The following is a 19,717-nucleotide window of genomic DNA, read 5'->3' as shown; positions in this document are numbered from 1 at the left end:
TACTGTAAGACTCCTGGAAGCAGAAGAATAAACCCTAGTTCAAATACACATAACTTCATAGTACAGAAAATATATTATCTTTACAAGAAAGTTTTATAAGAACTCCTTCAAAAAAAGTAAACATTCAGGCAAACCTCCACTCTGTCAACCTCCCAAAATCAACTGATGGCAAAAGACCACTGTGGCTACCTGCTCCTTCTGGACAGAAGACCATTTTAGAATAACAATAGATCTGTCAATCAATTCTTTACTGTTATAAATATATTGTAATTAAAAATACAGGAATCTCACATTTCTCAATCACAATTTGTTAACTTGAATTATATATAAGCATAGAAAGCCATACAGGACCCTCTAGCACAGAAAATCCAAAAGTCCTTCCTGTCAGTTTTCAGCGATGTCAAATCACATGTTTTCACAAAACACTGTATTTCTGACCAAAAAAAAAGGATCAAAAAAAGTTTATCTTGGCAACAACTGTGGTAAAAATTAAAAAGGAAGAAAGACAAGCTTAGACATAAGCTATGTAAAACCTGTCTAAAGCAGACCCTCCTAAATGACATCTGCCCAATGACCAGATTCCATGAAAGAAATGAACACCCACAGGAAATCTTCAGCATTACAAACTGCACTTACATGCTCCACATTATTTTTGTTCAATCATAGGTTTTAATAATTCAAATAATTTCTCAGCCAGGTTTTGAACCCCCAAGTGTTACAGGTTTAAGACTACTATAAAAGTTTTCCAGAGTATTCGAGAATACTAGGGGGCCTGACAGTCCCCAGAGAGGTGGACAGGACATTATATTTTTATCCCACCCCATTTCCCTGAAAATCTCTACACAATCCGAAGTTACAACTTGTTCTTTCTCTCTGCTCTTTGCTCTCCTGTGCTTTGCTCTTGCTTTCCTTGCTTAACTTTGTTTGGGTTATGCTGTGTGGGAGGCAAGACTTGGTGCAGCAGGGACAGGGAGTGAGAGAATTTTTTTTTAGCTGCACAGTGTGGTCTTCAGGCTTTGTCCAGGGGGGTTGGGCTATTGTCAGGTGATGTATGCAGATGTATGATGTTTATTACTTTTATATTTAGTCTACTTTTATATGTATTATTTTCTTTTAACTTCCAAATTCTGTGCAAGTGTTGTTACTTACTCTTTTGGGGTAAATTCCACATCCTGCCTGGTGCAAAACCAGCACACCAAGGCATTAAACATTAAAAGTTCACAGGTTAGTTCTACTATTCTCTCCCAGTCCTAACATGTGCAGTAAAAATTCAAGCAGAAACTGGTTGTCTTAACATGTAAGCATAAATGTTTGAGAAATGGTTGGTCTATTTTGAGTTCAAAATGCCAATGCTCCCACAAGAGGGAAGAGTCTTGACTGGATTTTCTGTATTCTATGTATGTCACCATACAGTCAATGTTAACATACAAAACTTGGTACTAGAACAGCCTCTTTCAGAGCCATGCACCGTAGCCCACAGTCACACAAAACCTCCACCTCTGCTGGAAATTTTCTATTATTCTACATCTGACTTTTCTATTAAAAATAAACATAGGCTGGATTTATGGTTTAAAAAGCCTATCTTCTCCCACAACTTGTAAAACAAGTATCAAAAGGGAACAAACCACAAAAATAGAAGAAATAAACACATTGTGCTAGTTATGAAGCTTTTAACATGTGACAGCCACAGGCTGAGGAACATTTTAGAAGTTCCTGTATACTCATTTTCTGTACACACTAAGATTAAGAAACTACTCTACCTGTTTTTTGCAGTTATTGCCACCACTTCTGCACAGAGCTGCAACTCATGCAAACGGGCTGGAGAGCTAGGGACAAAGGGAACCTCTCAAAGTTCAATAAGGCCAAGTGTAGAATCCTGCATCTGGGGAGGAGTAACACCATGCACGAGTACAGGTTAGGGGCTGGAAAGCAGCTCCATGGAGAAAGACCTTGGAGTGCTAGTGGACAGCAAGTTATCCATGGGACAGCAATGTGCCCATGTGGCCAAGAGGGCCAACGGTATCCTGAGATGCATCAAGAAAAGTGTGCCCAGCAGGTCCAGGGAGGTTCTCCTCCCCCTCTACTCTGCCCTGGTGAGGCCACACCTGGAATACTGAATCCAGTTTGGGGCCCCCCAATTCAAGAGAAACAGGGATCTACTGGAGAGAGTCCAATGGAGAGTATGATTGCAGGATTTGAACATCTCTCCTATGAAGACAGACTAAGAGACCTGGGGCTATTCAGGCTTGAGAAAAGAAAGCTGAGAGGGCATCTTATCTATGCCTATAAATATCTGAGGGGTGGGCATCAGTAACAGACATGGAACACCAGGTTTAAGCAGGAACACACGAAATTCCACCTCAACATGAGGAAAAACTTCTTTACTGTGAGGGTGACAGAGCACTGGAACAGGCTGCCCAGAGAGGTTGTGGAATCTCCTTACCTGGAGACTTTAAAAACCCACCTGGATGCCTTCCTGCGTGACCTGCTCTAGATGACTGTGCTTCGGCAGGTGGGCTGGACTCAAGGATCTCCAAAGGTCCCTTTCAACCCCTACCACTCTGTGATTCTATGAAACACATTTTCAAAATGCATTCTTGTGCAATCATCTTTCTTTGTTTGTTTTGTCTGCCAAAAGAATTGGGTCAGCACTTTCCCCTATTGGTATCTGCAAGCACACAGTTTCTGTTCAAAAATTGAGGCCTTAGTTTCTTGGATAAAACATGGCATACTTAGAAGTTCGAAAGCCAAGCAGGTCTCTCATTTCATTCCGGAACTTGGACAAGTCTTGCCGCAGCTCATTCAGGTTTTCCACAGTGGCCTGATCCGTGCTTTGCATCTTCTGTCTCATGGAAGTCAAGTAACGGTGGACTAAGCAGCACATCACCTTTTGGTAGTTCTCATCCCTCTTTTGCTTCAGGTTTCTCCATTCCTTTAAACAAACATCACGTATTTACTATGGAAAAGGGATTTTTGGGGCCCTAAAGCCTGTATACAATTCAACTGAGAAAACCTATGAACAAAATAATAAAGCTATTTCATAGAGCATCTCTCTTATGAGGAAAGACTGGGAGACCAGGCTGCTTAGTCTGCAGAAGAGAAGGCTGAGAGGGGACCTTGTCAATGTCTACAAATACCTGGTGTCAGGAGGAAGGGGACAGGCTCTTTTCAGTGGCACCTGGTAATAGGGCAAGGAACAATGAATGTAAGCTAGAACACAGGAAGTTCCACCTCAACATGAGGAGTAACTTCTTTACTGCAAGGATGACATCGAGTCCTGGAACACGCTGTGCAGAAAGGTTGTGGAGTCTCCTTCTCTGGAGATCTTCAAAACCCACCTGGACACATTCCTGTGTGACCTGCCCTAAGTGGTTCTGCTTTGGCAGGGGTATTGGACTTGATCTCTGGAGGCTTCTTCCAACCTCCAGTATTCTATGAATACCATCTTGATGCACACAAAAGTACAATGCATGTAAACTGCCAGCAAAACTCAAGATAAAACATAATCAGCTGTAAAAGCAAAACTGAAAGTATTTGATCTATCTTGGCATTGTCCAATGAGCAATTAAAAGTTTCATAATCCTGAAATGCCTTCCAGTGAACTCTGTATAAAGGCTTTGAATAGAGTTTATTTAATGCTCTTTTTGTCAGCAAGAAGAGGCAAAACTCAGTATGCCGAATTACAGGGTACAATGACAAAAAATCTATTTAAAACAAAACAAACACAAATCTGTGCTGCTCAGAGATGTTATGGATTCTCCCTCCCTGGAGGTGTTCAAGGCCAGGCTGAAGAGGACCTTAAGCAACCTGGCCTAGTGGAAGGTGTCCCTGTTCATGGCAGGGGGCTTGGAACTAGATGATCTCTAAGGTCCCTTCCAAACCAAACCAAACCATTTTATCTATCTATGAACTGAAACCCCTACCACCAGTAGTCTGAGACTTCAATGATCCCTTTTGGTTATTTGACACTTCTGTAACAAGTTTCAAACCAATCACCTCCCCCAAAGGATACTTTGACCTCATCTCCTAGTTTGAGTTAGACCAGAACTTCTTCAGGTCAGGGATGTGACTTCCCAGCTCAGTCTCCACTCAGTAAGGGCACTTTCTGCAGCTCAGGGTATGCACAGGCAGGGCTGCACCCACCAGTGAGAACACTCTTTTTTTCTAGTTAGTGCCAGGGGCTGGGCTGCAGACCAAGGGCACTGCTGCATCTCTTGCACTGCTTTGGGGAAGCAGACTAAAAGGCCACAGCTGCAGGGATAAGCAGACACTTGAGGTGACCCTAAACAGACCTATGAGGGTTTCTGTATATGTTGTATTGGATATAAAGCTGAGGGACCATGAGGGCGAAGCCTCTTTTTCAATGGCTAGCGTCAGAGAACTGCTCTATCTGTCATGCTTCTATCCCTGTTCATGAGTTCCCAAACCCAGTTCCAGAATCCAGCTCCCCTACGCTGCAGAGTCCAGTCTGGGACTTCCCCAGTGCCTGCCACAGCATCAGTGGCAAAGGTGATGTCACTGCTGCCAAGGGGCTGTTTGACATTGTTTTGGATCTTTGGATTTTAATGCTCTTATATCCATTCCAGCTGGTTTACTTTTGTTCCCAACCCATCAGTCTCTCTCCTTTATTCCTTTTCCCTTCCCCAACATCTCACCATTTCTGAGATTAGAAACCCCAAGCAAGTATATGCTGTGAGTTTTCAATCAATCAAGGCATTTTTTCAACATTATTTGAGGGGAATTGGGGATTGGAGGAGATGGGATTAAAACTCCCCAAACTGAAGGTTAAGAGAATCTTACTTGAGCAGAAATAGGTAAGAGCTACTTATTTGCATATATTTGCATTTAGGATGTAACACACTTTGTTCTATAGCTCCTATATCTCAGCAGCACTTGCCATGTGACAGGCAGCTTCATGCTTTATTGTAGAAAGCAGCACCTTTCCAGGCTCAGAGCCTACAGCTCTCCCAATCATTTCTTACCTTTAGGCTGTTCTGACGTTTCACTTTGCCACTTGATGTATGAGAGCAGATCCATTTACTGAGACTGTTGAAAAGATAACAGATAGTCTTGGGGGAGGGAATAACATTGAAAGGTGGAGGTAGCGTGCATTTGTCATCAAAGTAGCTAAGCCAAAGCTTGGCACGAGCAAACTTCCATTCCTTATCTTCATGATTCTAAAGCATCAGAAACATTAACAGAGATAAGAAGCAAAAATATTAACAAGTTAATTTATACATTAAATTTTCTCATACATGAAAAAAATGTTAGTCATTAAACTTTGATTATATAGTATTTTAGTATATACAGTCTATAGATTTTTACTAAATTTGTTTTAATATGCTTATATTAAATAATTAAACCTTCCCACATCTTCAATTCACTATATACTCCAGTGTAAATAGAAAATAACCCCCCTATGACATGCCTAAGCACCACACCTTAGCAAGAGTAGCATCTTGACTTGAACAGTTATTGTATCACAGAAGTCTTTAAACTCCAGAGGGCCAAAGCCTTGCACAAGTTTAGCATGCAAACTGTTCACTTGGTTTGGAACAAGGTAAATAAAAAGTTCGTATTTGAAGGGAAGATGTCCCTTGTGAGCTCATAGAGTTCAACCATGCAGGTCTGTAGATTAGTCTACACATTGCAGGAAGAAATTCGTGCAAAATCCGAGACACAGCTTGCAGTTATTGGCAATTTATCAGAAACCACTTACCGCTATCAGCTGAAAACTTTTATGAAGCATTGCCACAAGGAGTTTAGTTAATACTATCACAACCACCACGTTGTAGGTACCAACAATAACAGCACCCACAAAAGACTGCAACTCTTCTCCGTAGCTAAAGCGCGTGACAAAGATTGCTACGTGTGCCAGGGAGAATATGTACCAGAACAGAGCAAAACACGTGCCAATAAACCTACAAAACAAGAAAGGAAAAAAAAATGATCTGGTGAAAGTAAACATCACAAGTGAGTTTATTTAATGTAAACTCAAGTTCAGTCACAATTTCCAGTTGTGCTTAATTACTGGGAACTAAGGGCTAGGACAGTGGAGCTAGGACAGAGATGTCAGACTCACGAATGGAATGTGTCATTGCTCTGCTGCTCACAGAAAATACCCGCACAGTCTTTTTCTTCATTGACAGTAAATCCTTTGTCATAAAGTTGTGTCAATCCAATTGTGAATGAGAACAAGACAAGGAGAAACATGCCCAGAAATTTTCCAAAATCTTGTAGCATCTGTCCCATTGAAATCTGTGAAAGAGATTTATTTCCAAGTTTAGTAAAACACAAAGTTTATCCTGTCTGTATTCTCTCCTTCACCCTCTAATCAACAAACTATTTACATTTTACATTTTTTATTACAATTTAAGATGCTAAACAGACCTCAAAAATCAGGTGGTATCCTAGCAGCATTTTTCAGTGAGAAATCCTAGCTGTTAAAAATAAAACTTAAGCAATCTTAAGATCACCTGGTATGTTCATATCCTTCAATTAACAGAATCACAGAATCATGTTGGTTGGAAAAGACCTTTGAGATCATCAAGTCCAACCATTCTCTAACTCTGCCAAGCCTGATGCTAAACTACATCCCTCAGTGTCAGGAAGAGAAATCCATTGGCGAGGGGGGTGAGGGAAAGACTCGCAGCAATCAATATGATTGATAAGCAAGCTTCAACTTTATTGTTCCACACTTCCTTATTTATAGTCTTATCTTATACATAATTAATTCTATTCTAATTTAACACACACTATTGGTTACTTTCTAAAAGGTTACATCATTGTTTTCACTACTCTGTGGAATTTCCTAATTGCTCTTTTTCCCAGATCTTCACCTACTTCTTATCTTGTTTGCCTTCCTTCTCAAGGGCAGCTTGACTTCAGCATACCAAGCATCAGACTTTTCCACAACTCCTACTCCATTGCTATATTAACAACAGAAAGTCCTTCAAGGCCTAATTTGCACAGATGTTCAAACCATTTCCCAACACCTCAGCACCACACCTCTGCATCTTTTAAACAGCTCCCAGGATGGGGATTCAACTACCTCCTTGGGGAGCATCACCCTGTCCTATAACTATAACCTGTAACTATATGCAACACACCTTATTCTGTAACCAATGGCAATGAGGAACTCACAAGCCAATAGGTAAAAGCTGTAAATGAAGTTCATGTGAACTTAAATACTGTCATAGAAACTTCAAAAAATAAAAGAGATATTCAATTAATCAAAACATCACTAATCAAACAATAGTATACCAAAGCCCATCTGCAGAACAGTGTAATGATAGTCACCTGGAGTGGTCCCAGAATAGAGCTGGTTGTGTACATGAAGAAGAGACGCAGATAACTAAGGACATTAGCAAAAGCAAAAAGACCTTCTGCCACTAGGGTGGGATGGAATGCATCCCAGTCCTTCCTTTCAGCATAATCATGAAACTGCAATATAAAAAGGGACAAACTGAGATCACTGGTATTATAAGTACAGAAGAGTAGCCATGCACTGCTCACTACTACTGCCTCCAAAACAGGTAATAGCATAAAAGACATCAACACACATGATTCAGAGATGGCTCCCCTCTTCCAGATATTTCACTCTTTAGATAAAGGCAGTTTAAAAGCTATTCTAGAGGCAGATTATTTAAATTCCACACCTGCCACTTACTTGCTCAGTAAACCATTCATGTCTCTGCTCTGCGTTTCCTTCTACACTGTTTTGTATGGTTTGTTGAAACAGGGACTCGTGTGCTTCATAAAAATGAGCATTGTCCAGGGTAACAGGCCTCAAAAGCATTAAAATGCTGCCCAGAAAATTAATGTACAGATGCAATTGTGATGTGTGACAGCTGGTCTTTGCAAGTTTTAGAAAAATATAGGACCTAGGGTTCCTTCAATGGATTTTATGAAAGAGTGCAGAGAACAGCAGTCACAAGTAAACTGTTAGTGTAAACACATCCCTCAACTATATCCACTAGGTAATATTTAACTGTTCATGGAATAGCCACAGATCTCCAACTTTTGGCAGAACTCGTAGCGTTCTGAAGTTCTATCAGCTTCTGCCCTCTCAAAATGGACTCTCAAAACCCAAAGGAACACAAAATTGCTTTAAATTTACTTGCCCAAAAGCACACTGCACAAAGATAGCAAGAAACAGGGATGAACATGATTTTATACATTGCAATTGCATGTGTACGAGTCCTTCTGCTACACAGCCTCTTTCTTTACTTCTCACAGCTTCAGTGCCTCCAATATGCACCTAAGATGCAAACAAGTAATTTATACTTGGCTTTCTAAATCATTTATAAACTATGAAATTTGTCACATAAAAATGGTGAAAAAGCCATCGTGTGCCTATTACACAGGACGGGAGTCTTTACTTTTCAAAAAGATTGCAACTTAAACTAGTAGCAAGGAGCTCATCTCAGCAAAGGAACTACTACTACAGACATGTGCTGGCTGGGAAGGCAGCCCAAGAGGACATTCTCTATTTCTTCCAAGAAATGGAGCTTTCCTTTCCAAATGATTACCAGCCTCTGAACCCATGCAAGGATAGGAAAATGAGCCAAACACCAAGCTGGGAAGAACTGGACCAGTCTCTTTCCCTCCCAACTGCCAGACAGCTGTCAAACTCTCAGTCTGCAATTCAAAATAATTGTGCTACTGCACTGGCTTGAATTTTGCTCACATACTCGTATTTGGTAGGTCTGGCAGCTTGTCATATACAGCACTGCTAACACCACACAGAACAGAATGGGAATAATTCTTTTCAAAACTTCTTTCTTCAACTAGATATTGGGAAGAAATTCTTTACAGTGAGGGTGGTGAGACACTGGAACTGGTTGCCCAGAGAACTTGTGGACACCCCTTCCCTGGAGGTGTTCAAGGCCAGGCTGGATGAGGCCTTGGGCAACCTGGTCTACTGGAAGGTGTCCCTGCCCACAGAAGGGAGGTTGGAACTGGATGATCTTTAAGGGCCCTTCCAACTTAAACAATTCTATGAATCTATGAACTGAATCCAAATACTTTTTTACATAGAACAGACAAGGTTCTTCTGCAGTCTCAAGACTTTTTTCCTTACTACAAAACCAACCAACCAAACAAAAAAACAACCAACCAACACACACAACCACCACCACAACAAAACAACATAACTCCCAAACAACCAAAACTCCACAGCAAACAAATAAACCAATTAAACAAACACCTATGATATTTGAGCATATTTAATCAAAAGCTAAAGAGAAGTTCCTGTTACAAAAACAACTTTAGGCAAAACACAGAAATGACCCTTACCTTTCTGTATAGTACTCATCTATGAATCAGTACTCAAATCTATGGAGCAAACTCAGATGCCGATTCAGAGGGGCCGTACAGCAACATTTCCCCAAATGAAAATCAAGGGCTTTGGAGAGCTGCCAGGTCTCCCAAACAGTAGCTCTGTTTGGGGTCCCTGACTATTTGGACATGTCTTGATGTTGCTTCTCACTCCTATTTGCCTTATCAACTTCTCCTTCAAACCCAGAATGTAACAAGACCAGAGATTTTGACAACTACAGAGCACATATCCATGTAGGAAGCTATTACTAATGCAGTACACTGAAGTACAACATACTACTCCTATCATATCACATTTAGAATAGAAAAGAATACAATGCAATAGAATTTAATGCAAAATATGTGAAGTTGTCTTAATGCACTTATATTTGTATTTGCTCAGTCAATGCCATAGGAGCTTTGAATCTATGAAAAAGGCTGCTCACCTTGTTGTGGGCAACTACTTTTAGAGCAAAAGTTGCCAGATAGAGGGAATTCATGACAAAACTAAGCTGATTACGAGATTCTTCTAAAAAGTCTTCTAAACCATCATACCACAGTCTTTTAACATCTGACCACACCATTCCTGAAAGGAAAAAAAAAGGCAAGTCAGGGAAATCAAGCCATTGCACTGAGTGGATATTCTTTTACAATTAAAGCACTTCTGACTGGCTTCTGTAAATGATATTTTAGCAAAGAAGTAGTGGAAAAATCAAGTAAAGTTACTAAAAGCATTGCATTGGATTACAAGCACTCACCATAAAACTACAAGATGTTTAGCTTTTTCAAGCTTACTTTCCAGCTAAGAAACACAATCTCCAATAAAACAGGGCATGAGAGGAAATGGAGAAAACTGGGACAGGACAAGTTCTAATTTAAATAAAGGTAGAGGGTTAGAACAAAAATGCTTTTTTCTGCCTGGAAAGTATTTACCTTATTCCAAAAGCACTATAGAAAGCATTACACTGTTACATTAAGTATTTTTTGGAAGTGTGGTGTTGTAATTAGTAAAAATATAGTAATTAGCTCAATAACTGTTACTGAAAATACCCCAAAAGCAGAAACTTTTCTTACCCTGTTATTAAGTAACATTAGCAGAGAAAAGCAACCATGTCTTAAGACTGCAAAAATCAATTTAACTCATCTCAATAGACATTTAAACACCCAAAATCTTTAGAGCAACATTTATTTTACCACTGTTAACCATATCTGGCTGTATGGAAAAATACAGTTACTAAGAATTTTACTAGTTGAATGTCTCTCACATACTTGAAAGGAACGTTAGATGAAATATAATGGTGCCTTTGATTTCTATGAACAATCAGATAGTTAATATTTGGGTACCTCAAAGGTATGCTACTATATTTAGGACAAGAAGAAAAGCAGCATGTGTCTAAATGTAAAGTAAAAATGGTTAGATTTACTTCAGCTTTTAGGACTTTGCAGCTTCTCTAAAATTTGGCCCAGTAGGAGCCAGTCGCATGCCACTTGCGCCACTAACTGCTGCCAGCCCTGCTGTTAGACCCTGCAATACTCATTTCACTTTCTGTGATTACTAGAGATGGTTCTAACACTTCACATCCTTCCCTCAAAATGTGTCTGCTTTGTTGGGTTTGGGGTTTTTTTTACACTATCCTCCAAAGAGAAAAATTCAGTCAAGCAATGACTAACAACATGGTAATTACATCAGAAGGTAGCACAAATCATCATTGGACAATCAGCAGATGCCATCCAAATCATACCTACCAATTAGCCATATTATCAGAAGATAGTCTATCCTCTCAAGGGCTGGTCCCATTGTATTCTTCTTGTTCTCATTGTAGACAAGGGAATACAAATTAAGTAACAACAAAAATGTGAAATATGAAGCTCCATGAATAATAAACTTCATAAAAGGAGTGTGAATTATTCGACCTACTCGAGATTTAGGAGCTAACAAGTAACACAGAGACAGAAGCGGCCAGAAAATGCCAACCATCAAAACAGTCAAAATTTTCTTGCACGTGTGCTTGCGTCGATAGCCTGCCATCTGTCCAAACCACACAGTGTTTAGGAACTGCTGGCAGTTAGACTGAGCAACAAACTGGTGAAAAAGAAACAAGAAAGAAACAGACAAGAAATCAGCCTCAGGCTTCAGATTATTAATTTACCTTATTAAAATGCAAACTGTGCATAATTGCCAATGAACAGGAAAAGGCAAGAATATGAAGATGGAATAATAACCTCATGCGAGAACAAAACAGCTGGGGACCCATTAAAACTATAAATAACCTTAATTTTTTGTTTCTTTCTAGAAACAGCAACTAAGAATGAATGATACATACTAGATTGGTTATAGTTTTCAGGTCAGGAATGAGTTCCGATTTCCAATTATTTGGAAACCTAGCATATAAGTAACATCACACCTCAGACAGCTTCATTGTCGTAACATACAGTGACCTTCTCTGAAGAATAAGATTCAGTGTAATATGTGGACTGAAGTGGCCAAGCAGTTTTACATCTCAGTTCTTAAAATCATTATGGCTTTATTCAGCAAGGTTAATTTTAAATCAGAGTAACCTATGTTGTATCAGATCCCCAGAAGCAGACCAATTTGGTCTGAAGGTTATGTAAGTTATGCAAATGTAGTTTCAAATTTCAGATGCTTATTTGCATTGAATTACAAAGTAAATATTTCACTGGAAGAGGATTTGCCATTTAATTGAAACAAGTATCAACAAAAATAACCTTGGTATTATCATCACGTTTTAGAAATCATCAGAAACTGTCTCTGTAGTAAACCTGGCAGGAATAAAACAGTCTGCAAAGATACTTTCCTCACATTACACCAAAAATGTTGTTATTCTTCAGTAAAAACAAACTATGCTCAAAATCAACAGAACATCTGAAATACTTCAGCAGGCTTGTTTAATGCATACCAGCAATGTGCAATGCTGGTTATAGGACATTCTGTAACCATTCTGTAACCACAGTATTTTAATAGTTTCACAAACAGTTTAGGCCTGGATATGTAGAACAGACAGAATGATAACAACTCCTGCAAGTGCTGAGAAAGAGTTTGGTATGGAAAGGAAACCTCTCTATCCCTGGTCCTTGTACTGGAATCCCACAAACACCAACTTGCCTTCTAGTACAGGAAAACTAGAGTGACAATTCCTGAAGGTAGAAAAACAAGAATGACCTAAAACAAGTCCCATACTGATGGCATAAAAAGGCACTACCTTCCTCAGAGGCACCATTCCCTTACACCAGTATAGCTCTAACAACACTGAACAGCACAGACAAAGCCTGAGCCAAAATGAGAAGATAATGTATGTCCACCTAATGATCCATGCTTCCCTTAACAAGGATCTGAACAAATAATTACCACTACCAGAACTATTCATAAAAGAGTGGTCATCTATAATCCAACACAAAAAATACAACATTCTTCTCCACAGCAGATACTGAATAAATACTTGGCAGCATGAAATTACAAAACTGTGGGGACTGGAAGGGACACTCCAGGATCAGCCAGTCCAACTCCCTGCTAAAGTAGGTTTGCCTAGCTCAGCTTGCACAGCAAGACATCTAGGTGGGTTTAGAAAGTCTCCAGAGAAGGAGACTCCATGACCTCCCTCAGTAGCCTGGTCCAATACTCTGTCACTCTTAAAGTAAGGAAGTTTTTCCTGATGTTTAGGTGGAACCTCTTGTGTTCCAGTACGTGCACATGTCCCTTGTATCACTGGGTACCACTAAACAGAGACTGGCCCGATCCTCCTGACACCACTGTCTGGGTATTTATAAGAAGAACAATAAATTAAGTGGCAAAATATGATATGGAAAGCCTATCAAATGACTGCAAAGACAAACCTCTTTTTGATTATACTTGATGGCAAGTTTTAATCGACTCAAGTTCATCCTCTCTTCCAACAGTCCTCGCTTGTCTACGTGTTCATCGCTAGATGTGTGATTCAGAATAACCTCCAGCTCCCGTGAATTCCGTGCTTGTGCAAGCAAATCTTTAGCAAAGGTTTTGCACTGTTGAGCTAGCTCCTCATAGTCGTTTCTGAAAGAGGCAGAAGCAGTGCACACCATTACACTGCTTGTAGATTCCATTAAATCACAGACTACCCATTTTTATTTGGGATTGGATGTCATGCTAAGGCAAATTTAAAAGAGAAAAGCCCAACAGTCATATGTCAAGATCCAAGCATTCTGAAAACAACTCTGAATAGGTCTCACCATGCAATATGACAGTTACACATAGTTTCATTTGCAACTCCACTAGACAGAGGAAATTGAGAAACTTACTTAGAGTATACAAATTCTTACTTTGTAAATTCCACATAAAGAGGTACATCTGAATCTTATTTTCAGGCGATTAGAAAGTGTAGTAGTCACAAAATATGACACTGGCAATTCATCATTTGGACTTCCCACTTGGAATAGAAGTTGGTTTGGGTTCTGTTTTATTCCTGTCATCTGAAAATTGAGTCTATTCATTCAATACTATTTACTAATATAATAAATGCAAGAAAAGAAACATTGCTTGCTAGCCTCAACCTGGTTAGTGCCAAATCAAATCACAAAAATGCAATGGTAATGCTTAAGAAAGACAATTAGCCATGAAATCAAAAAATTCTTATGTCATTTAGGAAAGTGGAATTTTACCCCATACAAACATTTGCTTCCAAGTACTCACAAAACTACAAGCTTTTGTGCTGGTAAGTTTCAGAATGACAGAAATGCAGAGTAAACAGGCTAACCTGCCTGCTCTCCCCTCCCCGTCCCTTATGGGGAATAGCAGGAAGAAGAGAGTGAGTTTTAGTTGAGGTACACAAATATTTACTATTCTATGGCAGGGATATGAGATTACATTTCTGGAGCTGGCATGACTGCAGCATGGTATGAGTAACACCAGCAGATTCAACTCAACCCATGACACTTGTTACTATGCCTAATTATCAGCTTAAACTCTCTGATTACAAAATAATGGAATAAGGCTTCCACAATGCATACACATACACGTGATATTTTGTAAGACAATTAAAGTTAGTTTGTGTTTTCAATTCCTACCTGAATTCAACCTCAACAAGGCTTAATTCTTTCAAGTCTGCACTAAGTTCAAAAGCTCGTAAGATTGGATCCTCCTCTGTCAACATGATTAAAGCAGGACTGGCCAAACACCGATAAATGTCAAGACGAAACCTGTGGCAAAAGAGCATCACACAACATTAAGATGTTTCATTTGATTGGCAGTTTCAAATCAGAACCCATTTCAAAAGGCCTTCTTAATGTACCCCAGGTCACTGATCATTTCCTCCTGGACTGTGAAGGCTACTTTCTGTTCCCCATCCCTGTCTTCCAGTTCCAGGGGCTGAACCCTCATGGAGCAACTGGTGTGAGTGACAAATACTGAGACAAAGCAGCTCAGCCTTTTTCTTGTCATTGGTCACTACATTGAGCAGTGGGTGGAAGTTCTCCCTAGCTCTTCTTTTACTGTTAACATACTGGTAGAAAAATCAAGACACCTAGCTTGACATACAGTGACTAATGGTATAAAACCAAAATGAAAAAGCCATTGCCTCCCCCAGCAATTGAAAGCACAACACATCCACAAGAACTACCATCTCTCACAACACAGGCTACAACATATTTAAGGAATGCACTTACAAAACTCACCTGAAAGAACAAAGAAATATAATGAATCTGTCCCAAACAATACCAGCAAATTGGACAACAACAAACAAAAAAATCCTGTCACATGACTGGTAGATCATACCTGGAATGTCGCAGGCTATCTTTTTTGTTCTTTGCAGTACACAGTGTGCATTCACAGCCTACAGCATGAGGCTTGGGCAAGGATATATCTTGCTTCAGCAGCATGGTGAGAATTTCGTAGTTGTTCCGATGAGCAGCTAAAATGACAGGTGCCACATCCATGGTTGTGGAGTACTCTGGGTTCTGAATGCGTTCCATTAGTTTCTGAAATAAGATGTAGGAAGCACCCAAACTTATTACATACAGTTCTGCTACAGTGTTTGTATGTAAGGGTTGGGGGTTGGTTTTGAATGTTTAACAATATCTCGTTCAAAATATTTTCCTGTGTTTCACACCATGAAAATAAGGAAAAACTTGTAACAATGTTCACACACCTCTCAAATACTGGAAAAGAAAATTAACACAAAAGTGCTTCTGGTTTACATACATAGAAAACACGACATTCAGCACCTGTCTTCTCTAATATGCATGCATGATACTAAAAAGTGTGTTTTGTTCTAGTCTGAGAAAAAAAATGTGAGTAGATTTACTACCTAAGCACAGAAAAAACGTATCCTGGCTGTACCATATTCTGTTGCACAACACCTTATTCCTTCCCTCCCTCCACCACTACATGTGAATTTAAAAAAGTTCTTTTGATACTTCAGCATTGCCAAGATACATTTCAATCGATTCATTTCAAGGTGAAGATCTGATGTTTACTTATTTGCTCAGTCTATGAAGCTTCAATACACAAATATACTTGCCAAGGCTGCTAATTACCTTGCAAACAGTCCACAAGACAATATTCTAAGTGCTCTGGTTTTATATTCTCCTCTGGACTAGAGATGCAGAACTTCTTTTAAGAACACTGTTTTAAATACCTACTGTTACCCAGAATGTAACAGCACAGCCCACCACTTCCTGACCAAAAATCAAGGAAAAACAACACTCAACTACAATGGTTGGTCTGGAGGATCTTTTTGGTCGGTGATTAAGTAGAATGTCAACCGCTCCCACCACTTCAGAGTCAATAGCCACCAAAAGTGCATCCGATGACTAAGGAAAGAAAACAAGTCATATGTGAAAACTGCAGTAACTTCAACAGCATAAAGGGAACCCAAACTGCAGTTTGGTTTTGGTTTTTTTTTTTTTTTTTAATTTACTTTCTAAAAGTAGTGAAATCATGTTCTTGGTATTTCCACCATTCATATGATAAGGATACAAATTCAGATTCTCATTCCAGGAGTTGACATAGCATTATGAACGATCTGTTTCATAGCACAAACAGCAAAAGAAAAAGACACAGCTTTCACTATTGCTACTAAAAAGGAGATCCAAGCAAAGTATGGAGCTTTCTTTTTTCACATCCAGTATCAAACAACCAAAGAAAAAATACTGCTTTTTTCTCTTCTACACACTTAAGCCATGATAGCTACAAGTGTCCCAGCAGCAGAGACACTGCATATAATTAAGGAAGTATTGCTGGTATGAAACTGCCTCTACCACCAAGCACAGATCAAGCTGAACAAACACTTTAGAAACATGCTTGTATTTACTTGAAAGGACCTAATACAACATGCCTTTCTAACTGTGCTACCACTTTAAAAGTTATCATACTCCACAGACAAAGAGATCTCTACATTTTACACTTTTTGACTATGTTCTGTTTATTATTACATAATCACAGAATGCACTGGATTGGAAGGGACCCTCAGAGGTCACCTTATCCAACCCCCCTGCAGTAAGCAGAGGCATCTCCAACTAGCTTTGGTTGCTCAGGGCCCCATGAAGTTTGACCTTGAATGTCTCCAGGGACATGGCTTCACCCACCTCTCCAGACAACCTATTCTAGTAGTTCACCACCCCTTTGTAAAAAACTTCTTCCTAACGTCCAAACTAATTCTGCCCTGCTCCAATTAAAAACCAGTGCCTCTTGTCCTAAACAGTCCTTCCCCAGCCTCCCTGTAGGTCCCCTTCAGATGCTGGTGTTTTGCTTGTTAACAGGGGTAACATTTAAAACAGAATTCAGACGTAGTATCATTGAAAATATTACTACACATTTGCCCTGTCAATAAAATCCCACTAGAAAAGTAAACCGGTGAGAAGAAAACACTTTCACAATTACTAAAAAGAACTGAACTGCCTATAAAGACAGATTTTATTTCCTTTCAAATTCTGACAGATTAACAGATATATAAAGAACAGACCACACAGATGACTGCACTGACAATTTCCAATAACTTAGATGCTGTATACCTGGCAGCCATAATCCAAGAGAAGCTGTAGTATGTCCAAGTTTTCATTTTCAATGGTTATGGTAACAGCATTTCGTCCAAGCACATCCACGCAATTTATGTTCATTTCACCTGATCTGTTTTCCTCTAAGAGTTTCTTAACCATGTAGTAGTCACCTGTAATGTAAAAACGTTACTTATTAGAAAGCACTAAAAGCACACAAACATTCTTAAGTACCATCAAGCAAGACAACATTCCACAGCTGACAACAGAAACTGAATATGCCAGACAATTAATAAGGCAGATAGGCACTCTCTCATCAGGGAAGAAACTTAGCGATTTCCTGAAACGCCCCAAAATACCTTAAGTCATGCACTTTAATCTACCCCTTTAGCTCCTGACCTAAAACAGAAACAAAAGCACGAGTACTTTTCCAAACTGCATCAACAGCTCACACATAACCTGTGAGATAGAGGAGACATTAACTACATCAGAGCCGGCTGCAGACCATCCAGCTGTCTCACACCAAAGCAATCTCACCACACAGAGCACCAGAAGGAACTCCCTAAATCCCGATGGCTAAGTTCCCTGCAAAAATACTCCTGTGCTTGTGAACTAACCTAAACACACGACCAGCAGGCAGCTCTGCATAGAACACTTGCCTTTACCATCATGCTTACGTCCTAATGTACTCATAACCATTCATAACATGACCAAAAGCCTATGTCAACTCAAACATTTCAAACGTATTAAGATCAGTTTCAGACTACGTTCCTACTCAAGGGAAGCTAAGCATGTGCTTAAAATAAGTAGCGTATTTTATAAAATATGGTACTTCCCACTCACATCATGGATGCAAATCACAGGAAACTAGTCTCACTCGTTCTCAAGGTATCTGGATAAGCCCCTAATTCTACTACAACTATATATTCTCGGGCTAACTGGGACCGCCGAAGATACTTCTTCAGACTCCCTCGCAAATACAGAACGAGATGGCCCAACGCCTCCCCTCCCCCAGACGCCGCTGGGGCCAGGAATGGGCCGGAGCAGGGTGGTCTCAGCGGCGGGGTGCTGGGGATAGCCGGAGGAGGCGGGGCCGGAGCAGGGTGGCTTCACCGGCGGGGGGGGGGGGGGGTGGTGCTCCTGCGCCAGGTGCTGGCGCAAAACGAGGTGCCGTGGTGCCTCTCGCAGCAGCCGCGCAGCGGGACACGGCGAGGACCCGCTGTCCTACGTGACAAAAGACGCGGGCATTGGCGGGATTTAAGCTCAGTCTCACCGCAACGATCAGGGCTCGGGGTGCTGCCGCCAGGGTGAGGAGGGCTCGGACGCCCAGAACTAGTAGACAAGACCTCCGCTCCCCAACAGCGCAGCAGACGGGGCCAGCTCAAGCAGCAAGAGCAGTACCTTTGTCGCAGGCCAGCAAGAAGAGTTTCTCGTCCAGGGTGGTCTCCTCCTTAACCTGCCGCACATCCTTCAACGCTAACAGCTTGTTGGGAGAGGCCGAAGCGGACGGGTCCGCACTCTGATACAAGGCGGCCATAGCGCCAGCTCCGCTAGGCCCATCAGAGGGCGGGGCAGGGCAGGGCCGGGCCGGGGTGCAGCGCGATCAGGAGCGCTCCACCGCCACCCCGGAGGGAACGGGGCAGCGCTGGGCACCGCTGCCCAGCCGCGCAGCCCCGCGGGCTGGGCACGGCAAGGCAGGGTAGGGCGAAAGGCCACCGCTTCCCCCACACTGCGCAGGCTCCAATGGCGGCGAAGTGGGAGGGGAGGAGCGCGGCTGCAGGCTGGGACCACAGACCGGCTGGCTGAGGGTCTGGCATGGCAGCGACTCCGTGACTTAAGTTTCCCTCCTGACAGCGTTTAGAGGGCTAGAGTCGGCCGGGGAAGGGGCCCGTACCTATCAGGAGCCGTGAGGAGGATTTCGCGAGCTTCCTTCGAGGGAGCTGTCATCTCACTGTTTTACCCTACACTATGTGGGTTAAAAAAATGGCTGAATGGCTGGGCCCAGGGGGTTGCGAAGGGGGTTAAAGCCAGGTGGCGGTCAGTTACAAGTGGCGTTCCCCCGGACGCAGTATTGAGGCCAGTTATATTTAACATCTTTATCAATGATCTGGGTGAGGGAATTGAGAGCAACCTCAGTAACTTTGCTGTGACACTAAATTGTGTGGGAGTACTGACCTGCTTCAGGGTAAGAAAGCTCTGCAAGGGGGTTCTGTACAGGCTGGATCGATTGGTTGAGGTCAGTTGTGTGAGGTTTAATAAGGCTAAGTGGCAAGTGCTGTACTTGCTTCACAACAACCCCATGAAGGCGCCAGAGTTTTGACAGAGTGGCTTGAAAGCTGCCTGTCAGAAAAGGACCTGAGCCTGCTGGTTGACAGCCAGCTGAATATGAGCCAAGGTATGCTCCGGTGGTGAAGGC

The 19,717-nt window shown here is 41.2% G+C and overlaps 1 protein-coding gene across 1 annotated transcript; it reads right to left on the bottom strand.

Moving 5' to 3' along the window:
* Positions 1-2,616: 2,616 nt before the first annotated feature.
* On the bottom strand, positions 2,617-18,923 carry TRPC1 (transient receptor potential cation channel subfamily C member 1). Its single transcript, XM_009900939.2, has 13 exons — positions 18,703-18,923; positions 17,320-17,474; positions 16,018-16,119; positions 15,083-15,285; positions 14,377-14,508; positions 13,171-13,366; positions 11,065-11,401; positions 9,765-9,904; positions 7,300-7,443; positions 6,083-6,258; positions 5,720-5,921; positions 4,983-5,177; positions 2,617-2,932 (listed from the first exon to the last, which is right to left on the bottom strand). Exons 1-13 carry the CDS (start codon positions 18,836-18,838, stop codon positions 2,705-2,707), a joined length of 2,346 nt encoding a protein of 781 aa, XP_009899241.1. The 5' UTR covers positions 18,839-18,923; the 3' UTR covers positions 2,617-2,704.
* Between the last annotated feature and the right edge of the window lie 794 nt (positions 18,924-19,717).

The sequence above is a fragment of the Dryobates pubescens genome, chromosome 13 (assembly GCF_014839835.1).
Source record: "Dryobates pubescens isolate bDryPub1 chromosome 13, bDryPub1.pri, whole genome shotgun sequence".
NCBI lineage: Eukaryota > Metazoa > Chordata > Aves > Piciformes > Picidae > Dryobates > Dryobates pubescens.
This window is presented reverse-complemented; position numbering and strand designations above follow the sequence as displayed.

Coding starts and splice junctions, on each gene's coding strand:
- TRPC1 (XM_009900939.2), bottom strand. CDS start 18,838: ATGGCCGCCTTGTATCAGAGTGCGGACCCGTCCGCTTCGGCCTCTCCC. Junction 17,475..18,702: donor CTTGCTGGCCTGCGACAAAG/GTACTGCTCTTG, acceptor TTTACATTACAG/GTGACTACTACATGGTTAAG. Junction 5,922..6,082: donor AGCAATGACACATTCCATTC/GTGAGTCTGACA, acceptor CTTGTTTTGTAG/GTTTATTGGCACGTGTTTTG.